At 44.7% G+C, this 23,392-nt stretch overlaps 1 protein-coding gene across 1 annotated transcript; it reads left to right on the plus strand.

The window, feature by feature from the left end:
- Positions 1 to 1,205: 1,205 nt before the first annotated feature.
- On the plus strand, positions 1,206 to 23,238 carry LOC309877139 (calpain-2 catalytic subunit). Its single transcript, XM_082758275.1, has 20 exons — positions 1,206 to 1,454; positions 1,545 to 1,614; positions 6,993 to 7,111; positions 7,453 to 7,586; positions 7,823 to 7,991; positions 9,780 to 9,863; positions 11,448 to 11,533; positions 11,916 to 11,990; positions 12,173 to 12,333; positions 12,820 to 12,998; positions 15,171 to 15,382; positions 16,006 to 16,042; positions 16,848 to 16,913; positions 17,163 to 17,220; positions 17,848 to 17,912; positions 19,079 to 19,147; positions 19,828 to 19,906; positions 20,050 to 20,166; positions 20,693 to 20,751; positions 22,495 to 23,238. The coding sequence occupies exons 1-20, from the start codon at positions 1,218 to 1,220 to the stop codon at positions 22,516 to 22,518; spliced, it is 2,100 nt and encodes a 699-aa protein (XP_082614401.1). The 5' UTR covers positions 1,206 to 1,217; the 3' UTR covers positions 22,519 to 23,238.
- The last annotated feature ends 154 nt before the right edge of the window (positions 23,239 to 23,392 follow it).

Here is a 23,392-nt window from a genome sequence, read left to right on the forward strand (position 1 = left end):
CTTTCTGTTCTCCTCTCTTTGGCTCTGTCTTAGCCCCTGTCCCACTGCAGAGATTCTAAGAAAACTCTGGTAACTGACTGCACAGAGAGACCATGTAAGTTTCTTGTACACACTTGATCTTTTTGATCATTGTCCAAGCAAAGGCATTGGGCATGCTGTAGCAGACCCCAGGATGGTCTGTGAATGTCACCTATGGGGTACAGAGTAGATGAGTAAGAAAAAGAGCTATTACGTGACAAATCTTAACCTCACTGAAACTTCTGCATCTACTGGAAACTGGCCAGAGGAGTTCACAAAACAAAACTGGTTTTGTAGGCCAGTGAAAACCACTGCTTTAAACTGACCCTCGTTTGCTTTTACTGCAGCTCTGGAAAAAGAGGTCTGATCTGTGGCAGCTGTACAGATTTGAGCCACTGTGTGGAGCCAAACAAATGCCTTTTGAGCAGCACTACGGTTACTGGATCCCTCACAGCAGGATGCAACTGGCTCATTGGTTAAATTATAAAGCGGTGAGTTGCTATTGTCTCTTTTTTTTTTTTTTTTCCTGATTAAGTGGCCTTCTTGCTTATGAAATCCGAAAAGTCCAAAGCCACCAAGCAAGTGGACAGAAAGTGGCCCTTGGTGCATCAACGAAGAAAAACAACCAATTTGCAGTTTTCAAGGAACAATTCCCACCACATCTCAGCACGTGGTATTTTATGATTCTTTACACATTTCTTCAATCAATAGCATTAATTTTAGTCCACTAGAATGGCTCTGAACAGTTCTTCGGTGCGTAGAGGCCTCGGGACACACCACACCAAATGCCGTGCCTGTCCTTTGGAGGCAGGCAGCCGCCGAGTGCAGGTGGTGGGTGCAGCTACCAAGTGCTCTTAGCCTCCCCACCACCGCCTGGGGAGCGCTCTGAAGGCGTGAGTCAGACCTGAAACATGCAACAAACACTCTGAACCCTCCCTGCGAGGAATGCAGCGCTGTGCTGGTGCCAGCGGCAGCAGCGCACCCCGAGCTGAAGCCCCCCCCTCGCCGAGCACCAGCTGTGGACGGACGAGCACTGACAGAAAACCGGGACGGCACGGCAGGCCGTAACCGCTCAGTGTGATAGCAGCGATTATCATTTCAGCACCGGTTTGGTTTGGTGTGGTGTGGTTTGGTTTGGTGTGGTGTGGTGTGGTGTGGTTTGGTTTCCCCCTCCCCGTGACGCGGGGCAGGCCGCGGCCATGGCGGGCATGGCGGAGGCGCTGGCGAAGGAGCGGGCGGCGGCGCTGGGCGCGGGGCGGCACGGCCACGCCGTCCCCTACCTGGGCCAGCGCTTCGGGGCGCTGCGGCAGGAGTGCCTGCAGGCGGGGCGCCTCTTCCACGACCCCTCCTTCCCCGCCGGCCCCGCCGCGCTGGGATACAACGAGCTGGGACCCAGCTCCTTCAAGACGCGGGGCGTCGAGTGGCGCAGACCCACGGTAGGTGCCGGCCCCGGGTGGGTGCCCGCCGGGTGGGTGCCCCCCACGGTGCTGCGGGTGCAGTGATGCCGGGCTTGCTGTCGTCCCCAGGAGCTGTGTGCCAGCCCGCAGTTCATAGCCGGCGGAGCCACGCGAACGGACATCTGCCAAGGGGCCCTAGGTAAGGGAGGACATGCAGAAATCTGACTTTTCCGCACCAGTGCTTCCTACATCTTTGTGCATCCTACCGGATTTCTTCCTGTCTGATTGAGCAGAGATGATGCAGACTGGTTTTCTGATGTGTCTCTGAATGCTGCCAGCTCTTGGCTTGTGCTCCTCAGCTCAGCATCTTGGTTTTGCTGTTGAAACAGCATTTCTGCTGGGAGCAGCTGTGCCTGTAGCATGGTGCTTCTTCCCCCAGCAAGAGGGAGAGCGTGCTGCAGGGCAGGCAGCAGCCCTGCAAACCTGGCAAGTCGCAGAATGCAGACAAGAAGGGATTCCCTGCTGCTTGCCGGCTCTCCGGGACAGCAGACCTGCGCTATCTGGAGAGAAGCAGGTGTACATGCCCAGCCCCACCTGCAAGCTCTCTGCTTTTGCCATGCATGCTACTGAGTTTGTACGGCAGCGCTTTATTTCTATAAAAGCAGCATTTATTACAGGGAGAGCTTTCAGGATTCTGGATTCGACTGATAGTGCAGTTGAGGAAAACTCTTGGTCTCAGTGTGAGGAAACGTGAGTAATATGCTCCATTCATTGTGCTTTCTCAGTGAGAGTGGCAAAAGAATGAAGCTGACAGGTCTGCCTGTTTGCTTTTCGTCAGCGTAAAGTTAGGGATGTCGTGGCTAGTTAGTTTCTAGTCCTAGTTCCAGTTCTTGATGCAGCTATTTGTGTTTTATTGTAAAAAACTAGGATAGGGAAGCTTATTTCTAACGATTTGTGCTCATGTTTTCTTTCAGAAGTTATTCAGGTTGGTACTTCAACAGTAAGATACAATTTGCATAAAAAGCACCGAGACTTAAATAAACCCTTACGTTGTCAATTCATTTCTCCTTATACCTCAGTATCACCAGTTGCATGGATGAGGCTCCGTTGTGTGTCTCAGGTCCTTAGCATGTCACTGGCATTGCTATGTCAGAAGAGCAAGCTGTGAGCTTTCTGTCAGCCTCCTTCATGTGTTCTCCTTCTGCTTGGTAACATGATGACTGCTTTGGCATAACACATGTTCAAGTGTGTAGCACACATGCCAGATACTTGTCCTCTATTTTTGATGTGCAACTTTACAGCTAAGTTACTGTTCGACTTGAAATTGCAGTCTATTGTCGTTTCATTTCAGCAGCTAGCATTTTGCAGAGATGAGTGTTTCCAAAGGCACTTAGTTGCTTTCTGCGTTCTGCAGGCTTCCAGCTTTTCTATTCCAATGCTGTCAAGCAGCAGTACTGCGGGGGAGGAAGGGGGGAAGTAATTTAGTTTGCAAATGTTGGAGGTGCTGTTGCTAATGCTGAGCCTTGCTGAAAGTTGAAGAAAGCATTTGTTGCTGTAGTTGATCAGTCAGATGTTTTCATGTGGTTGTATTGTACCACCGAAGATCATGAACTGAGTCACAGCTTGTATTTCTTTATGTCCTGAAATAATATTTGAATAGGAGAGTATTAGTGTTCATGTGTGTGTTCCTGTTTTCAATGTGACTAACTATTGCTGTGACTCACCTCACTATCTTCGTATAGATCTAGGCAGAGGAGTTGTCTTCTGTGTCAGCTGTTGATTAAAAATCAGATGCTATTGATCTTTCCTCTGCATAGCCACCGAGTTACTAAGACCTTTGTTGGGTCTGCGCTTTTTGACATGGTGAGACTAACAACTGTCTCATGCAAATGTGTTTTTTTTGCCACTGCTTCACTCGACAATCACATTTGTACTGAGACACTTGCTTAAGTGTCTTTTTGCTAGATTTGGTAAATTTGCTAGTCATTTGCTAGAACTTTCTGTGTTGACACTGATGTCCCATCGCGTTTTGGGATATTCTGGAGGGCATTGTACTGGAAAACTTCAGGTGCTCTTAGAACACCATACTTGGTGTTATTATGCTGCTTTTTTCATAGAAAACTTTTGTAGTCTATTTATCACCCAGAAGGCTTGACCACAGAGTAACAGACCTGTGCTCACAGGGAGCTGTGTAGCTGTTGCTAAGCCATTCAGAGCATCTGAGAGTATTGAAGGGTCAGATCAGGTGTCCAAAGCACATGTGCCCATCCCTGCTGTGACAGGCTTCTTGGCACAGGCCATATAACCAAACAGTTTTATCAGTGAGCAGAAGTTTTTTTTACCCAAGAGCCTTTGGTCTGTGGGCCAGGTATAGCTGACAGATTTGTTTCATCGGTTTTGATGGGTGCTGGATGATGCTCTGACACACAAAAGGCATCCTGGATTGCTAACACAGAGCAATAAGATCATTAGTTTCACTAGACACCAAAGTTCTTCCCCTTCAGCTTTGGGTTATCCTTTGTTCTGTTCCTGTTTGTTCGTTTTTATAAGAAGCTCTTTAAGGCAGTTTTGGAATCAGTTTTGCAGTATCAGGTCTGAAGTCAATTATGCTATTTGGCCAAGAACGGCAGCAAATGGAATTGGTGACTCACTACAGCAGAGGGAAGAAACCAAAGTCACTGCAGAGAGGAAGCTTATTCACCCTTTACCCTGTTCTTTGGAGGGGATGTCACCATGGTATCACAACACTGGGGCATACAGAGCACGGTATCTCTTAGTTGCTGTTAGACACAGATGTCTCCTCCTTCAATACAGATGTGGAAAAGATAGTAAATTCAGTAGGTTGAATTTAGAAAATTATATGCATGTTTTTCCAAAACTGGGAACCACTGTACTGTTGGTGTGTTGCCACAGCCTATTGTTTCTAGCCAGACAGCTTCCTGGAGTCCCAGGGTGTTAATATAAATACATTCAGCCATTGATGTAGTTGCTAAGCTATAGCTATGAGTGTTTTAATTTTTTTTTTTTTTTGAGGTTCGGTGAATGTACATTTTTTCCTTTGACCCCTTGCATGGGGTCCATGGCACCCCTTTGACTCTTGCGTGGGCTGCCCTCCCAGTGCTCCACTCCAGATGCTTCACTGGGAAGCTTTGCCTCTCGTAGCTCTCCAGAATGGCCTGTTTCAAACCAAACACCTTGTGGCTATGTACATGTATGCTTGCCTTGCAGTAGCATTTTTTTGTTAACGTTGTTTATAGAAATAAGAAAAAATATTGACGGCAACACACAGGAAGCAACCAAGAAAAAAAAAAAAGGAAAAAGAAAAAAATAAAATTACTCCTAAATTGTGCTTAAGGGCTTAGAGATCCTCTGTGACTTTTCTGAGATTAGTAACACCAATGTCAGATGCTCTGGAAGCCTCTTGTAGTGGCCAAGTTGAGCAAAGCTCTGCAGTATGTAAAATTCAGGTTTATGCTACAGGTTGAGCAACTGGGAGGAAAGACACCCCCAACAGGAGGAGCAGCAGCATCTTTGTTCTGCTGTGTATGTGTACTCTGGATGCTGCTTATAAAGTTTAGAACTGTCAGCTCAGATAAAGACATGTCTAGCTCCTATATACAGTCCTGCTGATAAACTTTAATCCAGGGACCTGTAACTCTGAGGCTGGTAGGTTATTTGGCATCTGTGCTGAGGTGAGACCAGTTAATCTATCGGTTTATGGTTTTTGTGTGTGTTTTTTGTTGTTGTTGTTGTTGTTGTTTTTGTTGTTGTTGTTTTTTTGAGGTGTTTCATGAATGTTCCTAGTGTTCAGGGTGCTTTGAGATTGCCTGTTTGTTATAAATTAAATGTTGCACTGAGGGTTGCTAACTTTCCCCAGGTATGAATGTGTGTCCCTGCTTGAGGGGCAGTGGCACAAATGAGAGGATGAAGATCCCAGCTCTCTTTCTTCTCTTAGGATTATGTTAGTCTTAAAAACACCCTAATTTGTAGTTGTTCCTGCAGCATTTTGCTGTGCTTAGGCAGCTGATCTGGTGTACATGTATATGTGTACATCCAACCCCTTCTCCCACTGCCCACAGTGTCTCTGGTATATAACAATTCTACTGTAAGTCCATAATAACCCGCTGTTCTCTTGTGGTAACCTCCTTTAACTCAGTAAGCCAACAGAAGGACTTTTTTGTCTGGATTAATGAATTGACTTGTTGTGCAGTGAGTGCCAGTGGGAGGAAAAAAATGTTAAGGAGGAAGGGGAGGAGGCAATAAGGTATTAATTCAGAGGTGGTAAGGTGTTCATTCAGTTCAGCCACACAAGAGCCCCAAAGTGCCAGGGCTGTTCTCTGGCAGGGAGCTGTCTCTAGGACTCTCTGTAAAAGTACTGAAGTTCGCAATCTGTTTCGGAGATCTAAAATCAGGGATCCTTGGTACCAAACAGGTCTCCGGGCATCATCTCCCAAGTGCTTACTGTGTTGCCAGGTTTGTTTGAAAACACCTTTGTTGAAACAAACAAACAAAACCCAGCAATCCTTCACTCTGTGTGGGCAGGCTGTGCATGGGAGAGCACGGGTCTGGGCTGCAGTTGAAGTCCTGTTACCTTTTGATCCAAGAGTTTGCTTACAGAGACCTGTAGGGTCCTGCTCTGTAAGGAGAACTGCCACGAAGGGTCACTACTAAGGCCCTCATGCAGCTGCAGGAAAGAGGGTCATGCCCATGGTAAATGAAAGGTAGCCACTTTGTTAAAATAACATCTGTTTCTGAAAATAATTACAGAAAAACAGAGGTAATGTTTATACAGTTGCAGCCTCCTGCTCTGTAAGAGATGGTGTGGAAAAATACTGTCCAGACAACCGGGACCCCGGGGTTCTGGCCTACGGGCTTGGTGTATGTTGGCTCCATCCCAAGAAGGATGAAGAGGTGTGTAAGACTGGCAAACAGTGCCTGCCTTCAGACCTCTCCTGATTCTCTGGTGGCCAGCGCCAGAGTTGGATGTTGGACTAGACAAAGAGGTCTCTGGCAAGAGCCTCCAGAGGTGTATAAAATCAAAGGAGCTCCTGTTTGGTAGGAGGCTGGCAAGCTCATCCCTAGGGTAGACCTCTAGATGGCAAGTGAATAAGCATTTATGAAGCATGGAGAAGGGAAAGGAAAGCAGCCTATCCTTGAGAAAACACTGGTCTTTTGAGGAAAATAATGCACCTCAGAGTACCTGTGTGTGCCCACAGGCCCTGCGCTTTGCCTTTTCACCATGCTGCTTCCTAACCTGCAGGTACTCTATTGAATATTAAATCTTCTTTTGTATAGTCCCAGCATGGGTGCCTGTTTGTTTTGGTCTTGAGGAAATACCACATTTGCCTGGAAATGGCATGTATTTGTGTACATACACTTGATCTGTTTCAGAGGTAAACTGATGGAAGGGATCATCTCATCACAGCTGCAGTGATTCATCTTCTGAGTGGCGATCAATTGCCTCAGCAGTCATGGTGATCCTCATGCTAGTTAAAATGATCAATCCCTAGGGAGTACGTAAGTTAGAGAATAATTTTGAATAATGAGTTGTCAATTCTGTTTGTTTTTTTCTTACAGGGGACTGCTGGCTCTTAGCAGCTATCGCCTCTCTCACCCTGAATGAAGAAATTCTGGCCCGTGTTGTTCCCAACGACCAAAGTTTCCAGGATGAGTATGCAGGAATCTTCCACTTCCAGGTATGAGGAAAACTGGGTCTTGCCTTCCCCCAGGTGCTGTTGGCTAGGAACCTGCATGGTTGGCCAGGTCTATGTGTGGGACACCTCTTGCAACATCTTAAGGAATGTTGAAAAGACAGGCTGAAAACACAGAGAAACTCTAGGAGAGTGACAGTGATGGAAGGAAAAAGGCCACTGATCACAGAGCCACAGGAGCAGAGGCTCTGTCTGGGGTCTTTCCTCTATTTGCAGATCCAGCTGTACAGCATTGGTGAAGTTACTGCCAGGAGGCTTGCTTTTCCTCCAGGAAATTGGTGTTGGTGGACATGGGACAGTGACAAAGAGTTTGTGCTCTCTTCCAGTTCTGGCAGTATGGGGAGTGGGTGGATGTCGTGGTGGATGACCGGCTGCCCACCAAGAACGGGGAGCTGCTCTTCGTGCACTCAGCAGAGGGCAGTGAGTTCTGGAGCGCGCTGCTGGAGAAGGCCTATGCCAAGTGAGTAAGGGCCAGGGTGGGTATCTTTGGGCAAAGGGGGCTGCTGTGCTCTGCTCAAGAACTCCTCATGCCTCTGTTTCACCATAGCATCTGCCACTGTGCAGATACTACACATTTGTAGCTGCCATGGTGCAGCTGGAAGCAGAAATGCTGTGACAGTTCACACAGCAGAATGCCTGTCTCCAAAAGAAAAGGAGAATAGAGAACCTGATGTGTGTGCATGTGTTTTCATGCAGGCTGAACGGATCATATGAGGCTCTCTCTGGCGGCACCACCACTGAAGGCTTTGAGGACTTCACTGGTGGAATTGCAGAATGGTATGAGCTGCAGAAGGCACCACCCAACCTCTTCAAAATCATTCAGAAAGCACTGGAGAAAGGCTCTCTCCTGGGCTGCTCCATCGATGTGAGTTAGTGGGCTTATTGCTGGACACTTGGCTGCTATATGGGTGGTTGGCTGGAAGGTGGACCTGTGCTCCACCTGCAGGAGGTCCACAGAGGATGTTCTTCTCCTCTGCATCTTGAAGACCAGTTCTCTGCTCACCCTTATGCCTGGAGAATTTGACCCATTTTGCATGACACATGTCAAAGGTTGAACAGAGAATAGGTTGAATCATAGATTTCATTAGTTTGTATGTAAAAGCTCATTGCCTCACTTGTTGTTCTTCCTTGAGACCTAAAGTTTCTGCTGTTTCATAGGTTCATGGTGAAAAATTGTATGAGTAACTCATTAGGGATCCTGATCTAAGTCTTTGTTCTCAAGAAAGACTGTTGGCAGCAGGCTATCGCAGGCTAAGTGGCTTTGGACGGAAAGCTGCTGCTAATGGTTCCTCCTGTTGTGCTCAGATGTGGCAACCTCAGTCCATCTCACAGCCTGCTTGTCGTACAAATTGCACCAGAAGGTTCCAAAAAAACAACCTGGGGTATGTTCTCCAAGGGAGGCTAGGGCTGTTGCCAGTCATTTAAAAGGTTTTGTCAGAAAACATGTTGCCAAAATCTGAATCTGCAGTGTAAGACGAGCTTTGGCTATGCTTACAGCAATTGAGCATCACTTTTAGCTCCAGTGAGATGAATTTGAGTATTGTTATGGTAACCAACATACTCAAAGGAGATTAGATCTTAGTTATGGCTAAAGGGAAGGTAAACTGTTGACAAGAACTCAATTCATAATGCAGACTCAAGTGTTTTTTCCTATTTTTTTTTATGTTAAATCCAAGTCATAAGAGAGGAAAACTTCACAGTAGGACAAGTACTTTGTTAATGTCAACATGTGACTTTACAGGAGCTTCCAGACCTGTTTTACTAGTCTGCATTTATACAAGAATGTGACATCTGGGTTTTTGTCCCAGAATAATACAAATCTCTTGTTGGGGGTGGCAGGAAGTAAACATATTCCTTTGTTGGTGAGTGCTGATGCTTTACATGTTGTAAACTGATTGTTGGTGACTTTAGTCTCTGAAAAATCCTCTAAAATCTTTTCTTGTCTGTCAGAGAAACAGGAAAACACAAATTAAGCTCCGTGGATCAGTAATAGAGCAGGAATTGGCAGCAGGAATCCTGTCTGCTAGATCCCACCCTCTTTTTTATTTTTTTAAGCATCAAGCTTGTTTAAGCATTAAGCTGTGCTTGTTTAAAGATCATATGCTTTCTGAAAAGGTAGAAGGAGAATTGCAAACATGTTTAATAGAGGCTGAAGTGGCTTTAGAGCAGGATATCAAGCAGTCACTTTCTAGCAAGAAGCGATTTTTTTCTGCAGTGTTCATAGGCCAGACTGCACAATTATTGCAATAGTCACAAAAAGAAGAGACAGTGGTGTACCTTCAGGTATGAGTGGCATTCAAAGTGCAGCCTTCTCCCTTGTTGCTGTGTGTGGCAGGCCCTAGGATGCTGGGGAAGGGAAGGGGAGCCTCCCACTCCACTGTGGAGCCGAAGGAGGTGTTTTGGTCTAGAAGCAGAGCACTGGGGCTTACTGGATCTGTGTGTGATCCCTGGTGACACCTTGGCAGATTCAGACTGGTTATCCACTGTGTTCCTGCTGGTCCCTTGACAACACTCCGGATTGCTCTCATTGCTCCTGTGCAGCAGCCAAACCACCTCTGCCACCTCCCAGTGAGCTGAAAGCTCCTGTAGAGGCTGGAGTTTCACCTCTGAGTCCCCCTTGCACCAGGCATGCTGAGTTTCTTTGCTCTTCCAGATCACCAGTGCGGCCGAAACGGAGGCAGTCACATCCCAGAAGCTGGTGAAGGGACACGCATACTCTGTCACCGGGGCAGAAGAGGTAGGTGCTCTGCCCTGACAGGGTCAAACACGGCAAGCCCTGAGCATAGTCCTCCCTGGGCTGTAGCAGCAACAGATTTGCCTTCAAAGACACAAATTCTTCAGTCTAACCCTTTTTGCAGAAACAGTTTTTTGAGTCTCTTTCTGAAGAAATACTGAGTTAATCCATGTGTTTTGGAAAAACACAAACTTGACTTCTTGGAGTTTTTGACCAAAAAAAAATATATACATTTATTATATTAAATCTTATATATATGCACACACATATATGTATATATATTCTCTGCTGATTCCTAGTAAGCAGGGAGGTGAGAAGCTGTCTGCAGAGGGCACACTACGCTCTGATGACAATGTGGCCCTCAACACGTCTGCAGTGGGCGGCCTTAAATATACAGCAACGTGTGTGAGACAGGTGCCAAGCAAAAAATAATAATAATAATTGAATTATTGTTGTCCCTTAAATAATAGCAAGCAGTGCCTTTCAGTAGAGCACAGTGTTTGAAAGGCAGGTACTTATCAAAGAGTAGGTGACTGGTGAAGTTAAGGTGAGCAAAACCAGAAGAAAGCAGACAGGCCGTGGCATCCTTCATATGTGTAAAGGACTTCTGGCCACCTCAGTCATTATTTGTGAAGTCCCTGAAACAGAGTGAGGTGCGGTGAGTCAGCAGCCACAATGCTGCATGGGGGTGACCAGCATTAACAGGCAGGTTGGTGTGCTTGTACTTGGTCCTCCTCTCACAGCAGCAGCAGTGAAGAGGGAATTTGGCCTTAATTCACAAATGGACATGACTTATGCAAGCTTTTCCTTTGGAGATATTTGCAGGCTGTGTAAGGAGACTTCATCTTGGACACTGGAACCCCATCCCTGGACTTCTGTGCTCTGCCTATTCTCTGCTGTTTGCTTTGCTTCAAGCTCTAGCGGTGCCCCAGCTCCTGCCGCCAGTTGGTGCTGTGTGTTCCCAAAAATAATGGCTGTTCCTATTGAAACTCATAACGCTTTGTTTGGCCCGGGCTCTGTGTGCACAGCGATCAGCAGATAACACGCCAGGGCCTCTTCAAAGAGCAAGAAGGTACTGCTGCACTGCGGGGCGCATGAGTGGTCAGAGGGCTTGTGGCTGACAGCACCAGGGCCACGCTGAGTACCCCATCCCTTGTAATTGATTAGTTCAGGTCGGGGGGGGAACATTTCAATGTGAGCGGGCAGTTTATACTATAAAGATGATGATTATTAAGAAATATCCCCTTGCACATGCTTTTTGCCGGTCTTGGAGTAGCTTTACATTATTTCTGCTTGAAATCCTCTAAGAGGTATTTCCTTAGCAGCACAAAATGGATATTTTGGTTGACTTGAGCTTTGATTTGTGCATGCTGTAAACTTTCTCTGGACATGCTTGGGTGCTCATTCAAAATCAGTTTAACTCAGGACTTATGTCTGTGGACTAGCTGAGTGTGTGCTTGTGCATATACGTTATCGTGTGTAGCACTGAAATATTTACTCTGCCATGTCCTTTAACTCCTGTTAAAAAGATGAAGGGGAGCACAGTGCTGAGTCCCTGGGTAACTCTACATACATTTCTACCCTCAGGTGAACTTCAGAGGAAGTGTTCAAAAGCTGATCAGAATCCGAAATCCCTGGGGGGAAGTGGAATGGACCGGAAAATGGAATGACAAGTGAGTCAGAGGTTTGCGTGTTGCCTACTAGTGTTGGCTGCAGGGATGTGGCTCTATTTCTGCTGTCCTCTGTTTTCTCCCTACCTAAAACTCCTCTGAAAGTCACATCTGGTTGTGGTGATCACTTTGAGCTATTTAAAAGAAGCATCCCACCACTGTATCTCCCACCAGTCCAGCACCCTCTGTGCAAACACCTGCTTTTGTCCTAGCTACAGTGATTTGGTTGGTGATTCCTGCAAGCATTTGTGTAGTTTCTGCTTCTTTAACAGCCCAAACAAATTCAGTGGTGAACTTCTGAAAACTTGAGAATATGTTGAGCCAGATCAGCTACATTAGGATTTATCCTTTACTAATCTGTAGCTAATGTGGGTTTGTCTCTCAGCTGCCCAAACTGGAGTGGTGTTGACCCAGAGGTGCGGGAGCGGCTGACAAGGAGACATGAAGATGGGGAGTTCTGGTAAGTAAGCCTTTTTTCCACACATAGTACCTTCTCCCACCACACTCTCAAAAATGAGTGAGCAAATTCATCTAAAATCTTAGTGCTAAGTTGCAGCAGGAGAGGGGGGAGATGGACAAGGTAGCTAGCCGGAAAAACTGTCCATGCTGAGGAGATGCTCTCTGTGGCATTGCCTCCCACAGGATGGCGTTCAACGACTTCTTGAGGCATTACTCCCGCCTGGAGATCTGCAATTTGACTCCAGATACCCTGGCAAGTGACAGGTACAAGAAGTGGAGCCTGCTGAAGCTGGATGGGAACTGGAGGCGAGGAGCTACTGCAGGGGGCTGCAGGAATTACCCGAGTAAGAGTGTGGAGACACTGCTCTCCTGGAGAAACGCTTGCTCTCCTGCTTGTTCTTGCTCTGGGAGCTTCAGTGTCCGGGTGGTTGTTCTCCCAGTGCAAGGGGCTGGGTTAAAGCCATGGTCCTGGTGAAGCAGTGAGACCTTTCTGCATCTGACCTGGTGCTGGCTTTGTGGCATGGTCAGCCCTGCATGCCTGACATATCCCTCCTGCCCTGTTGCTGCAAATTCCTGTCCTTCGTATTCACTGGTTTGGGGTGTACTGTGGATGTGACTGTGAGGTAGTGGGGACTGATGTCCAAAAAGTGTACATTCATGGAAGACATAGCTCCCTGATAAGGGTCTAGTTGTGGTTGCAAGGCTGGGAGGAGAGTGTTAGTCAGAGCTTGATTTGGAAGCCAGAGCTGCATCTGTCCTAGCTGACATCTTTGAAAGCAGCCGTGTTGATAAACAAAACTCTGAGCAGTTTGTATAAATCCACTTCCCAGACACTTTCTGGACAAATCCACAGTATTTAATCAAGCTGGAGGAAGAAGATGAGGATCCTGACGATCCTGAGAGGGGCTGCACTTTCCTCATTGGCCTGATTCAGAAGCATCGGAGGAAGCAGAGGAAGATGGGAGAGGACATGCACACTATCGGCTTTGCAATTTATGAGGCAAGTAAGGTACACGGGGAGGAAAAGGAAAAAAAACCTGGGCATTTGGCCCAAACTCAGCAGGGCTGAGTCAGACACCAGCAGATGCGAGGAAAATTCCACTTATATGTTTATAAAATTAACCTCCACCAAAATACTGGTCAAGCACAGGGGTTTGTAGGGGTTTGAACCAGATGACACACAGAGACCCCTTCCCACCTATTGTTCTGTGCTTCCACATGGAGGAGCAGAAAATTAATTTAAAAATGAAAAAAACACCTGTAAAGTACAGAAATACAGTTTGAGCTTTGTTTGTCAGGCTGTGGTAAAGAGAGGCTGAAGAAGAGCATTTGTAACAGGGATGTGATGCTAACTGGGACACCTGCACAGCTTGGGAAGTGTGAACCCAACAGCAGAACCAGCCAAAACACCTGCAAAACCCTTTCTGCTGAATAAAGGTTCAGGGGTGTGTCTGTGGTAGCTCCTTACCCAGGACATTTTGTTCAGAAATACAAAGCAGCACTTACCTGCCACTGGAAGTAGGAATAATAGTCTTGTCTGGGGTTTGCTCTGTAGCTGTAGGTGATATAAGTAATTGCTTGCTTTCTCAGTATCCCAGATTAGGAAAAGGTTTGCCAAAGAATCTGGTACCCAGAGGCAAATAAGGTTTAATGCAGAAATAGGTTCCCTGGTCCTGTAAGGAAGCAGAAAACTGCAAAGAAACACAGGGGCTCAGTACTCACCTTCACTCTCAAGCTCTTATTTTTTTTCTTGTGTGGATGTAGCTGGTAACCAGCAATGAAAAGCAGTAGCCCTGGAGCCCTGTTCAATACACAACTAACACCATTCCTTTCTCCCTGCAGGTGCCCCCAGAGGTATGTAGAGTGCATTGGTATTCAAGGTGCAGAGATGGGGCTGAATGACTTGTGGGAAGAAACAGTTAAGAGGATCCTCCTTCACTGAAGGACCATATTGGCTATGCAGAGCCTAAAGTTAGTGGCCTTTCATTGTGGTAGTGGGCTTGAGCACATGTTGCATTTTCAAAATGTCCTGGGTTGAGGTAAGCGCTCTCTGTACAGCAGAAACTCACAAAAGCTTCTCTTTCATGGTTTTTCTCCCAACTAAGACCCACACTTGTTCCTGGTTTGCACAGAGTTCATGCCTGACACAAAATTAATGTTCCACAGAGGTGTTTATTCCCATTTCCCTAAGCACTGTCCTTCTTTTCTCTCAGGTTGTACCTTCAGGTGGTTAATAGCATGCCCCAGAGATCAAAGAGGGGTTGTATAGCTGTGCAATATGAGGCAGGGCTGTAGACACCTGAGTCATTGCTCCTCAAAAGAATGAATGAGGTTGAGCAAAATGGCAGGGTGACCTTAGGACATGGCTTCCTGCACCTGTGTGGGTGCACACAAATCCCTCTTGAGGCACAGGAACGGCATGTGGCGTAAGTGGCTGCTATGTAAAACATGGTTTCACCATAAAGGAAATGCTGTGCTTTTGAATCCTTTAGCAATATTCTGTCAGCCCCTCAATTCTTGACATAGTGGTCCAAAAACCCGATTTGCATTTAAAAAAAAGACTTGAACTACAGTCCCTTAACTGTCTTCTCCCAACATCACCACAAACAGGTTTGAGGGGTTTTGCATTCTTAAAAATCTGGGCAAAGGGGAAGGGGATGTTTCTGAGCTGTGCACATTGCTAGTGATTACTTCTAGATCTGAGACAGCCAGACATTAAAACCCTGCGTATTCTGCATGTCACACTCCAAATACACTTTTAAAATATGCAACATTTATTTGATTCCCAGAGCCCTGCATAACTGGGCTCTCTGTCAGAAGGCAGCCTGACTTTGCAGGCGGAGCAGAGCTGTGGTACCCTGGTGGCACCAGCTCTGGGGCTCAGAGAGACATCAGCTGTAAGACATCCAGCCTTCAAGATGTGCTGTGGAAGAGTTTGCCAAATGTCTTCACAATCTGCAAAATAAAAGCATGGCCTGAATATCTTAGTGAGATGAGATAGTTTGCACCTACAGCTCAGGAGTGTTGTGGTGTGAGACACCCACCCTCTTCCTCTTTCCTCTTTCATTTTGCAGGAATGGATATCTTTTTTTTCAGACCTAGCTGTCATCTTTATTTTGTCATTTATAAATGCAAATACATGCAAACAGTGGGTTTTCTCTGTTTCTTTGCTTTTTGTAAGTTTTCTGGCCAGACGAATATTCATCTGAGCAAAAACTTCTTCCTGACAAACAAAGCAAGAGAAAAATCTAATACCTTTATCAACCTCCGAGAAGTGCTGAACCGGTTCAAGCTCCCTGCAGGAGAATATATTATTGTACCATCTACCTTCGAACCCAACAAAAACGGAGATTTCTGCCTCCGAGTCTTCTCTGAGAAAAATGCAGACTCAAAGTATGTAGCTTTTTACTTTGGATTATTTACTAGGAATGGGATGATTTTTATTTTTTTTTTTGTGGTAATTCTTGTCTGGGCAGATGCTTTTAGTTGTTGGACTGTAGCCAGCTGGGTCCCAGAGCACAGGTTAAAACAAAAAAGCCCCAGGGAGAGGGAGCAACACGTGTGCTTTCTGTTGTTTGTGAGCACACTGACCACAAGAAACAGCTCACGCATTTGAAATCATGCTGGAAAAAAATTCAAATGAATTGCTCAGTCAGATGCTATCTTTGATAACGCTAAGCTGGGTTTCAGTAGGGCTGGTTCAGAGCACGCCATTAGCTGTAGATGTGTCTTGTCCTAGAGAGCATGTGGGCTGAGGCCTTGGGAAGGAGTATGGGATAGCATATCCCCATAGCAACTTCCCAGCAAGCACAAATCTTTCTACTATTCTGTAACCTCTCCTTGCATATTTTCCGTAGCAGTGAAAAAAATGGGATGCCAGCTGTGTGTCTGTGGTTCAACACTCCAGCTTTGAACATGCATTGTTATTATGATAATTAAAAGAGTTTAAATATTGAAGCAAAAGTACCAGAAAAGTGACTTTTCTGTTTTTAATATCAATTTCTTTATCTTTCTAGGGTTATAGATGATGAAATTGAGGCCAATTTTGACGAGGTATATCTTAAATATTTTAAATTGAGATATCTTTGCCATAAATAAATGGGTTTGGACTGTCTTGTTCCCTGCATGGCCTAGTCAGGTGACATTTTTTTGCAGGCATGTTCAAGAACTGTTTTCCCACTTTGGAAACAAATCTTTGGATATGCATAGTTCTATGTCTAAAAAAGAGAGTTGTAAGCAATAATGGAAACAACTGTTGTCCCTTTTCTGTGGTGGTGAACTTGGACCTTCCAGGTGCCCAGGATCAGGTGCTGTCTGCAGATGTAACTGAAGCCATGGGAAATTCCCTTTGCTCTCAGGGAATCTGGAAGCACAGGCCTTTAGCCATAGGTGTGATTTTGCATGGGATTTTGTTTTCATGAATAAGAATTGGATCACCGTTTTTTCAGTCATGCCAAGGCTGAGAATGTCTTCCTTCCAGTACTGTGTCTCTGTATGTCTATAGGATTTCTTTTTTTTTAATGAGAGCTTAATTTTTGCAATCTTTTCTTAAAACGAGGACAGCTAGTCCAACAGTAGTAGCAGCAACAGTAAACTTCTGTAGTTGGTTGTGTCTTTTAACTTTTTTTTTTTTTTTTTAATGAAAACTATTGCAAAAGTTCTTAGTTCCTGCAGTGTTTGCAACACCAACATTTTGAAGAAACCCTAAAAAAATTGATTAAAATCAAAGTAAATGCACTCCATACCTTCAACTTTGCCATTTAAGTTGTGTTTTACTGGGGGCAAGGAAATGTGTCAAGTCCTTCTCAGGCAGAAAAGTTCCTCCTTTCCATATTCCGTGTTTGTCTCTCTCTTCTAGACTGAGATCAGTGAAGATGACATTGAACCTAGCTTCAAAAAGCTTTTTGGACAGCTAGCAGGAAGTGTGAGTATTTTGTTATGTCTTACTGGGGGCACAGCTGAGTGGGTAAGAGGAACAACTCTCAGCCACTTCAGGGCCAGTGGGGTCCAAACTATACAATGCACATGGTGCAGGTGGGTTTCATGGGAGGTAAAGGTAGACCCACATTACTGACAAACTCCAAGAGATGCTAATTGCAACTAGCAAATGTAGGATGCTTGTGAGATGGTGTCCACAGCTCTTAGTGAAGGCTTCTTTTCTTCTGTTCCACAGGATGCAGAGATCTCTGCCTTCGAGCTGCGCAGTATCTTGAATAAAATCATGGCTAAACGTAAGTACCTTGCTCCAACAGTGACTTCAGATGGATACCAGTGGATACCATGGCCCTGCTGTGGCCATGAGAGCACCACATGAGCAGAGATTGTCCGTATGGCCAAGACCACATGTTCTACTCCTTCAGGGGGTTGCAGAGAAATTTGGACTGTGCCTGAGCTGTTTCGCAGGTTGTGTGTGCACTTCAGTGAGGTGTGTTTGGGTACCTGGTGCATATGGGTGCCTTTTATCCCAGTGCCTGCTACAGGGAATTGACTGCCAGCAAGAGGGACTGATTAAGTGATGGGACTTGGTAGGCCAAGCTGATGGTGGGACTTCAGGATCTTGGAGGTCTTTTCCTACCTAGATGATTTTATGATTAGAGCTTGATAGTAATCAAGGGATGCTGTTGTTGGTACTTGGCATTGAATCATGCAGGATCTTTACATCCTTGCAGAATCCTGCTGTGAGAGCACTGTGGAGTGATGGCCATAAGGGCGCCTCCTGCTGCAAGTGCCTCAGTGACTGTAGTTAGCATCCCAATTTGTGTAATTGCAGAGTCCAACTGTGCCTCTGCATATGGGGGGGGGGGGAGAAGAAACAGTATTAAGAAACATTAATCCTGTCTCTCGCTCTTTCTTTACAGGCCAAGATATTAAATCTGATGGCTTTAGTATCGAGACGTGCAAAATAATGGTTGACATGCTAGATGTATCCTTTCAGGCTGTTCCTAGATGCTGTTTTTCTGCCTGAAGTAGGTGAGCTGCTGCCTTTGCAGCGAGAGGTCCATACTATCATATCAGTGCCTCCTGAGGCAACAAAGCATGTTTCCTCTGATTCCCCCAAATAAAAATGGTAGCACTTGTTTTAGCTGCTGACCATGACAAGTGAATCCTTTCGGGTGATGGGGAAAAAAGTCCATTTCCAGACAGGGCCACTTGCTTTGAAGTCTTCCTAGCTGTTGCGTGTTACAGTTTATCCGGTGACAGAGTTTGTGCTGGGAAAAGGCACTGGCTTTCAGCGTGGTGTGAATAGCCTTGGCTGGTAGAGTTTGAACATGCACTTAACTGCTTTTTTATCTGGCTGGGGTTGGTAAGGGCATTATAAAATCAAAAGGACCTAGCAACTAGAAAACAAGGCAAACAAATACCAGGAGCCAGAGAGTGTGCTGGCTTTTAGGAGCTTCTGCATCTAAGAATAAGTGCGAAAGTGTAGGATGAAGGTCTCAAGCCTAAGAATAGTTGTGTCCAGCTTCTCTGCACAGTGGGAGTTGAACTGTGTACTCAGGAAAGAAAGGAAAATTACCAAAACAAAGTGATGCCCTGCTATAATCTGGTGTAAAATACAGCAGTTAGCAAGGGACTCTTTAGTGGTTTTAGGGAGAGAATCAATGAGTGCCTAAGTTCTTTTGTTAGCTGTTTGTGCAAGAAATCTCAAAATAGAAGGCTTGATTGTGGCTTTTCCTGTTTATAATCCAGACTTGTAAGTCGTGCACCTACAACTGCAGATGTTGACCAACTATGCAGAGCAAAATGGCATCATCTTTGCTTCTTTTATATGTATATTGAAAAGATAGAAAATTGCTAGAGGAGAAGCAGGAAGGGCTTTTGAACTGATTGTAGTTTAAATGAATCAGTCACTTTATTGGTTTAGAAAGACTAGAAGCCTTGGAGAACAGCTGTGTAGTTACAGGATGAGTTTGTTCAAACAAAGCAAACAAACAAAAAACTGCACACTTCAGAGAGGACTTGCATCCTTTTCTTAATTGCAGGTTGTTTTTTTTTTTAAATTAAGTCACGTGTGTCCCTGTAAAACTCAGCACAGAGAAGGAAAATCCTTTTCCTTCCTTCCAAAGATATTACCTTGACTCAAACAAGAATGATGGGAGTGGAAAACTGGGACTGAAGGAGTTCCACACACTCTGGACAAAGATTCAGAAATATCAGGTAAGACACAACTTCTTGTAAACTTCTTGTAAATAAAATGTATAGGTGGTTGTAGATTGCTTTGTCTCATACGATATATAGGTATTAGAGAGTTTAACTGTGAGTTTCTGTATGCTGCACCTTTGTGTATGGTCAGTGCAAGCTGTGTTTTACTCTATCAAAGAGTCAGTAAATGTCTTTCAGTCTGAGAGAGACAAAGCCTCTCTCCCCTGCCAGTGATGTTAGTTTCAGAGGATCAGGGCAGAATGGACAAGGAAACAAGAACAGCAGTTAAATGGGTATAGTAAACCCAGAGTTATTTAATCCCCACATCTGTCCTACTAATTGACCAAGTCAATTACCTAGCAAAACCAAAAGTGCAACCAAAAACTCCCCCCAAACAGAGTCTACCAGAACATAAGGCAGTAGGAAATAAAAATTGAGTTTTCTTGGGGCATTTTGCTTGGCAGCCTGCTGTCTGCTTGAGGCCAGAAGTTGGGTGGCAGTCACAGTTCTCAAGGCAGGGACACTGCTGGGCAGGTTCATAACTCACCTCCCACCATTCACCCACCATGCATCGTGTGTCCTCAGCCCCCAAGGTTTTAGCCCTCAGTGCCCATGGCTATGTCAGCCTTGCCTTCAGACTTCTGACTAAAGCCAAAACACACTCTGAATTTTTGATAACGTTTTGTGTCCTGCAGAAAATTTACAGGGAAATTGATGTGGATAAATCCGGTACCATGAATTCGTATGAGATGAGGAGAGCGCTGGAAGCAGCAGGTATTTGTATTCGTAGTATCATAGAATGGATCGGGTTGGAGGGTAACCCAGAGCAGCTCACTGAATTTCTGGCAGCATACTTTTTTTTTTTCCTGTGGTTGTTTTTGTTTGTTTTGTTTTAAATCCTTGTCATCGCATTTCAGGGTTCAAGCTGAACTGCCAGTTACATCAAATAATCGTGGCTCGTTTTGCTGACGAAGATCTCATCATTGACTTTGATAACTTTGTCCGGTGTTTGATTCGTCTGGAAACCTTGTTCAGTGAGTACAGGTTTAATAACTAAACAGACTCTGTTGCTCTGCATTTTCAAGCCCAGGTTATTTTATGCAGAAAGCTTTGTACTGGAACCAAGGCAGCTTTAAGCCGAGATACAAATCCTGCAGCCCATCCCACATGCTACTTCTAGAACCAGGCATCAGTATTTTAGGCCAGGCTGCAGAATCAGGGTCAGTCTTCTGCGCACACAACTAAATGCTGATTTTAAAAATATAAATATGCTTCTTAACAGCTTTATGTTGACAAAGAATGTTAATATTACAGACTGAACCATGAAAAACGTTCAGTCTCCTTTTCTGCCTGTTTTGCAGGTAGCTCACATACGCTGTCTGCAGTTCTAATGTTTCTGTCTGAAGTGAGATGACTTCACAGTGGCCCTTTGTGGCTTGGGTTATAGGCTGTTGTCATAAACTTGTAATCTGGGAAAACTTTCCTCACAGGGAAGAGAAAATCTTTCCAGTCATTGTTCCTGTATTCATTCTTGTCTGTCATCTCTCTCTACTACCACAGAAATGTTTAGAAAATTGGATACTGAGAAAACTGGAACAATAGAACTGAACCTCGTGACTGTAAGTTCATTTAGCTCTAAATTGTTCTTATTTTGGGGGTGGGTGGTGGGGATTAACAGTAGAGACTGTTTTACTCTATTCTGACTGGTTATGGTTGGTTATGTGTTCGCATGTACGATGGATTTATATAGCTTGTGTATTTATGAGCATCCTGAAGAAAGATTAGCCTTATTTAAACCGTACCTACATCATGTCATGTTCAGGATGGGTTATTTTAACCAGAAGTCACTCGTGATTTACTGGAAGTAATTTTGACTGAAACTTATGCATGTCTCTTCCCTGCTTTTTCTGCCAGTAACACAGTAAAAATGTAGGCATAGTAGTGACTCATGGTATTGACCACATAGGCTTTCTTCACCATGTGTGATCTGCAGAGGACTGTGCTAGAAGAAAACTACCCTCCTGCTGCATGTGTTTGACTTGCTTATTACCTGAACCTAATTTAGTTCTGGACCTAAGTGAGGAATGTGCACATCATTCCAAAATCCCTCTGCCTTAACTGAGATATATAATCAAATCATTCAGGCAATATCCTAAAATTACTCCTGTGATAATATTTATTATTAGGTCAGCTTGGCTGAACAGGGTTCTTCTAGTGCTTAGCCAGGAAAAAAAAGCGTGAGGCCGCCCCTGGAACTGAGGTTGCACAACGTGGGAGGACTACAGAGATTGTTTGCTATTGTAAGGAGAAAATTTGTGTGGCCAAAGTTCAATTAGCTGAAGCTGGCCAGTACTAAGGGGGTCAATAAAAAGGGTGGGTTTTAAATATGTTAACAGCAAAAAGTAGGATCAGAGCTAACATTAGTATGTTACTTTGTGGGGATGGTCACCTCACAAGTAGGACATAGACAAAGCAGAGAAGTTTAGTACCATTTTTGACTCTGTTGTCTTCAACACTGACAATAGACTGTTGGACCCCTGAGCTAGAGGACTGTGACTGTGGTAACGATAAAACTCCCAACCAACCCCAAAGTTGTGCAGGATTCTGCTGCTCCAGCTGGATGGGTTTGTGTCACTGGTCACAGCCAAGATGGGTTCACTAGGGGAAACTCCTATTTAATTTATTTTCCTTTTATGACAAGGTCACCCATCTTGGTTGATCGAGAAGCCAGTTGTGATCTGGATTTCAGCAAAGCTTTCGATACCATTTCTCACTGTCTCCTCCTGGACAACATGTGTAGCATACAGCTAGATAAGCACATACATAATACAATAGGTGAACAAGTGGCTGATGTGATGGGTTGGGCTCAAAACATTATAGTAAATGCGGTTACACTGGGCTGTTAGCCCATCACTAGTAGGGTTCTGCGGGACTAGAGAAGAGGGCCAACAAGAGGGCATCGTGGCCAACAGCTTCCTCAGGAGGGCAAGCAGAAGGGCACGCACTCTTCTCAATGACAGCATAAAGCTATGGCAGGGAAGGCTCAGACTGGATGTTTTGAATAGGTTCTTCACTGAAAGGGTGGTTGGGCACTGGACCAGGCTCTTCAGGGAGCCTGCCGGAGTTCAAAAAGTGTTTGGACAACATTTTCAGACATATGGTTTGCTTTTTGGGTGATCCTTTGTAGAGCCAGGAGTTGGACTTGATGAGCCCTGTGGGTCCCATCCAATTCAGGCTATTCTATGATTCTCTGACTTAAGACTTTTCTCATTATTCTAGAGGTGGAAACATGCATACTTAGTACAGTTTTTTGTGTTTGTTTGTTTTTTTTTTTAACTCCATGTCATTTTCCTCTCTCATAGTGGCTGTGCTTCACTGTCATTTGAGCTGCTGCCATAAGCCCAAGATGCTTCAAAAAGATCAGGTGGAGATAATCAAGCAACATACAACACAAAAACAATATCATCCTAAAGTGAATGTGCCTTAACTTACAAATAGGAATTTTGCACATCATTAGAAAGAAGAAAAAGGGCTAGTGCAAGAGCAGAAGAATCTACAACCTCATTTTATAGGCTTAACAGTCTTTATTTGCTACTATATATCCTCTGTACAGCTTTAATTCAGTATAAATTCTCAGTCTACCTTTTAAAAATATTGCTTTGCTAATATATTTAAGATGTTTTACATGAATTCTGAACGAAAGCTCAGAGTAATGGGCTGGTTGAGTAAGTTCTTTTTGCATAGCAGCACCACAAGGCCCCACCTATCTGAAGTTAGAAAAGGGATGGTGTTGCATTATCTCAGCATACAGATGGTTGGACAAGATCTGGGTCCCCTGGCTGTTTTCTATTACAGTCTAGCATTATTTGGGTTAAATATTCTTTGAAGGATTTGACTAACAAGTACACATTTTAACAAACTGAAGACAGGACTTTATATCCTGACTCCTTATGTCGCTGTAGCAGGAGGCTGTTGGCAACCAGACTCTTGCAAGATAAAGCACGTGCTCTCAGGTTTTGAGTTTCTGTATCTTATTTATCTTCCTCTGAAATACAAGAAAGAACTTAAATAAAAAGATAACAGTGGAAATAAGGCTTGCAAGACCATTATTCCTTTTGAAAAATAAGCGTTTTCCTTAGGGGCTTACAGAGCATATGCAGAGCTTCAGTTGTCCAGGACAGTAAGTTTCCCTTTTAAGAGGGAAAAACAACATTCCAGAGCTGATGAGGCACTATCAGACACTGAATGTGTATCAGTTAA

Source organism: Aythya marila (genome assembly GCF_965140915.1).
Source record: "Aythya marila genome assembly, chromosome: 3".
In the NCBI taxonomy this organism is placed as follows: domain Eukaryota; kingdom Metazoa; phylum Chordata; class Aves; order Anseriformes; family Anatidae; genus Aythya; species Aythya marila.